Source organism: Sinocyclocheilus anshuiensis, unplaced genomic scaffold, assembly GCF_001515605.1.
Source record: "Sinocyclocheilus anshuiensis isolate Anshui unplaced genomic scaffold, SAMN03320099.WGS_v1.1 scaffold572, whole genome shotgun sequence".
NCBI classification, from domain to species: Eukaryota; Metazoa; Chordata; class Actinopteri; order Cypriniformes; family Cyprinidae; genus Sinocyclocheilus; species Sinocyclocheilus anshuiensis.
Genome location: NW_015555778.1, coordinates 1,285,168 through 1,289,860, shown reverse-complemented (window position 1 = coordinate 1,289,860; position 4,693 = coordinate 1,285,168). Strand labels below are relative to the sequence as shown.

Here is a 4,693-nt window from a genome sequence, read left to right as displayed (position 1 = left end):
GTGACATCTCTTTAAGGAAGAACCGGCTCTCCTCATCATCTTGAACTGTAAGAACATCTGAAAAATTTCCTGAGAAAGGAAATAATCTTGCTAAATTATACAAATATAACCAAAGATGATCAAAGCCACCACTAGGTGGAGCTCTCGATCCAAACTAATTTAAAGTGCTGTACCCTTCTTTTTACAGTGATTTCTCGCTTCCTCCAGGGTCATCTTTAATATAACTGTTTCAAAATAATAGCAGCTCCCACGAAACTTCACCCAGGTCTCAGGACATACCACTTCATAGGAGAAAGCAATGCTTTCTGTGGGAGGACAAACAACGATATTAGTCAGTTTTCAACAATGTGCAATTGATAAAATGAATCCAAAGACAGAGAGCAATGGACTCACTCGGAGGAGGCATGTAGCATATCGCTCCTGATAACAACATGTCACATTCAACATCTTTCCAGCGTCCGTTAACATCCATGGACATGCAGCCTCCATCTCCCATAGGCCCCTCTGGGTAATAATTAGACACTTCCCAGTAAGTGAAGGAAATCTCACTGCCATCAGACCACTGGTGAGAGATACCATCCTATGAAGGTAGAGGGCACTCTTGTTTAATACACAAATATAACCCATCAAAATACATCCCAGTGTGATTTTAAAGCCTCCTTACATCTGTGCTGTACAAGCCGATCCAGTGTGGGGCTTCAAGCCTGCTGATCAGCACAGTGAGATAGGCCTGCTGAAACGGGTCTGTGATGCTCACAAGTGCCGCCCCCTTCTCCAAACATGTTTTCTGGGCCTGGTACCAGCTCAAATTGCCATGAATGATACGGTAACTGTGGTTCTTATACTCAGATGAGTCCAGAGAGGAAGCGGTATAATAGGATTGTGTAGGACGCTTGGTGATGTCTGAGATAAAGTAGCCATGCACGGATATTAAACACTGATAAAAAGCTGATAATTATTTTCATGTTATGGACAATAACCAATAAAATTTTATATTATTTTGTGTAAATAAACTCAAAATCAATCATTTTCAAATGCTACAAGTGAATTTAAGCATCACAACATTATAATTTACAGTATGAAAAATAGATATTTATTTTGAGATTTGCTGAAGACTAAATTATATGTTTTTTAAGGCAAGACATTACTTGTAAATAGAGTATAAATTTAACAGATATCACCATACTTTCCCCAGTTGATTGATTACATATACTGATGTCATATATTGACCTATTAAAAGGATTTTACAGCGGGGATTTTGGATATCTCTTATCACTCATATGAATATACACTGAACAAAATTATAAACGCAACGCTTATGGTAGAGAAATTAACATTCAATTCACGGGCAACAGCTCTGGTGGACATTCCTGCAGTCAGCATGCCAATTGCACGCTCCCTCAAAACTTGCGACATCTGTGGCATTGTGCTGTGTGATAAAACTGCACATTTTAGAGTGGCCTTTTATTGTGGCCAGCCTAAGGCACACCTGTGCAATAATCATGCTGTCTAATCAGCATCTTGATATGCCACACCTGTGAGGTGGATGGATTATCTCGGCAAAGGAGAAGTGCTCACTAACACAGATTTAGACAGATTTGTGAACAATATTTGAGAGAAATAGGCCTTTTGTGTACATAGAAAAAGTCTTAGATCTTTGAGTTCAGTTCATGAAAAATGGGGGCAAAAACAAAAGTGTTGCGTTTATAATTTTGTTCAGTGTATGTTATGGAAACAAAATAGCTTAAAATCTAAAAATTGACCATTTGGGAAAAAAAAATGGTTTTGCCTTAAAGGAATCATTCCTCCAAAAATGAAAATTGAAAATGTACCCACCCTCAGGCCTTCAAAGATGTAGAAGAGTTTGTTTCTTCATCAGAACAGGTTTGGAGAAATGTAGCATTACATCATTTGCTCACCAGTGGATCCTCTGCGGTGAATGGGTGCCATCAGAATGAGAGTCCAAACAGCTGATAAAAACATCACAATAATCCATAAATAATCCACACGACTCTAGTCCATCAATTAACATCTTGTGAAGTGAAAAGATGCATTGTATGCTTTGTATGTTCATTTATGGACTAGAGTTCTGTGGATTACTTGTGGATCATTGTGATGTTTTTGTCAGCATTCTGACGGCACCCATTCACTGCAGAGGATCCATTGGTGAGCAACTCATGTAATGCTTAATTTATCCAAATGTTCAGATGAAGAAACAACCTCATCTACATCTTGGATGCCCTGAGTAAACTGTCAGTAAATTTGTGAGTGATAGATAAAGACAAAGGCAATATAAATGTAAAAATAAGAGGAAATGTATATCCGCAATTAAATATCGGTCAATGCCAATGAATTAAAAACATTTCTAATATTGTTAAAATCAGCTTACCTTGCGGCTTCTGGCAGACAAAGCCATAGACGCTCTCAGTACAGACGTCATCCTGCCATAGCCCTGTCACCCGGAAGTTGTGACTGTTGGACAGGTAAGTACAATGAGGTTCTTCAGGAGATCTATAATTAGACATCTGCAGACATACACACAGAAAAACATTTTAAAATAGTGTTGAAATCAAATTACATTTCAAATATATTAAATCCTGAGTCTTTATACCTCCCAGTTATTATAGCTGAGTGGCTTCCCATTGCTCCATTTAGAGGAAAAACGACCCCGTGCACCAATCCAAAGCCCCGCTGACCAGCCATTAAGCAGCATGACGATGTAAGCTTCAATCAAAAGGCAAAAACCACAAAAATGTCAATACAAAACAACATCAGAAACTCTAATATAATGAAGATGTGATATTTACCTTGTTCAATTTCGTCCTCTATGGACACCAGAGATCCCTGATAGGATGAGCAGATGGATTGAGCATCCTGCCAGGTTTTCCCATCTTCCGGATGGGTTGGGAGATGCAGAAATAGACACTGGCAACCAATCACAAACAAGCAATTCTCAATGATACAATAAAACCCAAGAACCTAAAATAGTGAATAAAAAAAGATCATATCTTGAGCAAATGAATAGAAACACAGTCTATAATAATTCTGGTGTGCTATTAATATTAATTCATCATTTAATGAATTGTAATTCATTAGTGAGAAAAAGCATGAGCCTACATTATTAGCAGTTAATTGTTAAAATGTTTTTACTTAAAAACTGTTGTGAAAAATGTCCAGTATTTTTTCCGCTTTATATTTTTTCTCATGATTAATGAGAAAAATGACTGAATTCTATTATGTTCTGTATAACTTGGCTGCAAAACATTTTATTTATACAATAATATATTTAAGAAATATTTACATGTATATACAAGTGTAGATCAAAATTAGAGAACAACCTACAATTTCCTAAATTTCAAGGTCACTGCTTAGTCCTATTTTAACTTATCCTAACAGGAGTAGTAGGGCAGCTTTTTAAGCATATTTCATAAATTAATTGTATGCTGAAGCACAGTATAAAAAACTTAAATGAAATATTTGAAAAACAACTCTGATCAAAATTAGAGAACCCTTACAGATACCTCCAAGTTATTGGTGTTAATCTGGTACCTGGTGCTAATTTCCTTAATTATATGACAAACCCTATTTAACTGGCAGCATTCCTCTAATTTTCACTGAGATTGCAAGATGGCGGGCAGCTCTAAGGGGACTGAAACCCTGCAACAGCAGGTTGTCCAGATGAAGGTGAAAGGATGACCCTTTCAGCCACTGCACGAGAAGTTGGTCGTTCTAAATTTGTGATTTCTTGAATATTGCAGCTTTACAGTGACACTAATTCATTCAAGTCACCCAAAAAGGCTGGTCGTCCACATAAGACAAATGCACGAGAAGACAGGATAATGCGGAGACTCTCAATGGGGAATTGGTTCAACACTGCAGCTGGAATTGCTCGCCAGTTCAGCAATGAACAGGGTAAGGATCTGTCTCGGCACGTTTAAGAGAAATCGGACTGAAAGCGCACTCTGCAGTGACTAAGCCTCTCATAAGCAGAAAGAATCAAAAGGCTAGACTAACCTTTGCTGAGGAGCATGTTGTGTGGATAGAGGAGAACTGGTCCAAAGTTCACTTTAGTGATGAGAGCAAGTTTAATTTACTTGGGTCTGAGAAACATTATGTTCGGCATCAAACTGGGGAAAGACTGAACCCCGAGTGTGTAAAGTCAGTGAAAGGTGGAGGAGGAAGTGTCATGCTTTGGGGGATGCTTTCTGCAGCAGGAGTTGGGCCTCTTAGGCTATGTTCACACTTGGTGTCTTCTTTGACAAGAAAAAGTTGACAAGGGCGTCTTTTGTTGCTATAGCATCAGCTGCAACAGTAGCCTAGCGCTGTGTGGTGCAAAAATGTTGAGAAAGAGGAAATTGGCTCTTGCGTTGGCTTTTGAAGTTAACGGGGAAGAGAATGTCGGTTTACAACAACGTTTGGGGGTGCACGACATTATACGGGGAAGGAACCAGTATGGTGCTTACAACAATTTAGTCCAGGAGCTCCGGTTGGATGATGCACGGTTTGCGGCATATTTTAGACTAAACATTAAAACATTATTATTATACTAAATATTTTGTGCTCATATCACATAACTCCGAAACTAGTACGATCAGTTTATCTACCGGCACCTTCTCCATTTTTTCTTGTTCATGTTATTATGGAAATAACAGGTCTCGCTACTCGCTTGTCATTGGTCAGCTGTCAAAAAGGC

General features: G+C 38.4%; 1 protein-coding gene across 1 annotated transcript in view; it reads right to left on the bottom strand.

Annotated features, from left to right (window-relative positions):
- The window catches only part of LOC107674555 (secretory phospholipase A2 receptor-like), a 48,080-nt gene that overhangs the window by 19,919 nt on the left and 23,468 nt on the right, over window positions 1–4,693 (bottom strand). The window contains exons 24-26 of the mRNA XM_016468558.1: window positions 665–903; window positions 394–580; window positions 174–305 (exon numbers count right to left, since the gene is read on the bottom strand). Coding sequence (XP_016324044.1) covers window positions 174–305; window positions 394–580; window positions 665–903 — 558 coding nt within the window. The remainder of the gene's footprint in view (window positions 1–173; window positions 306–393; window positions 581–664; window positions 904–4,693) is intronic.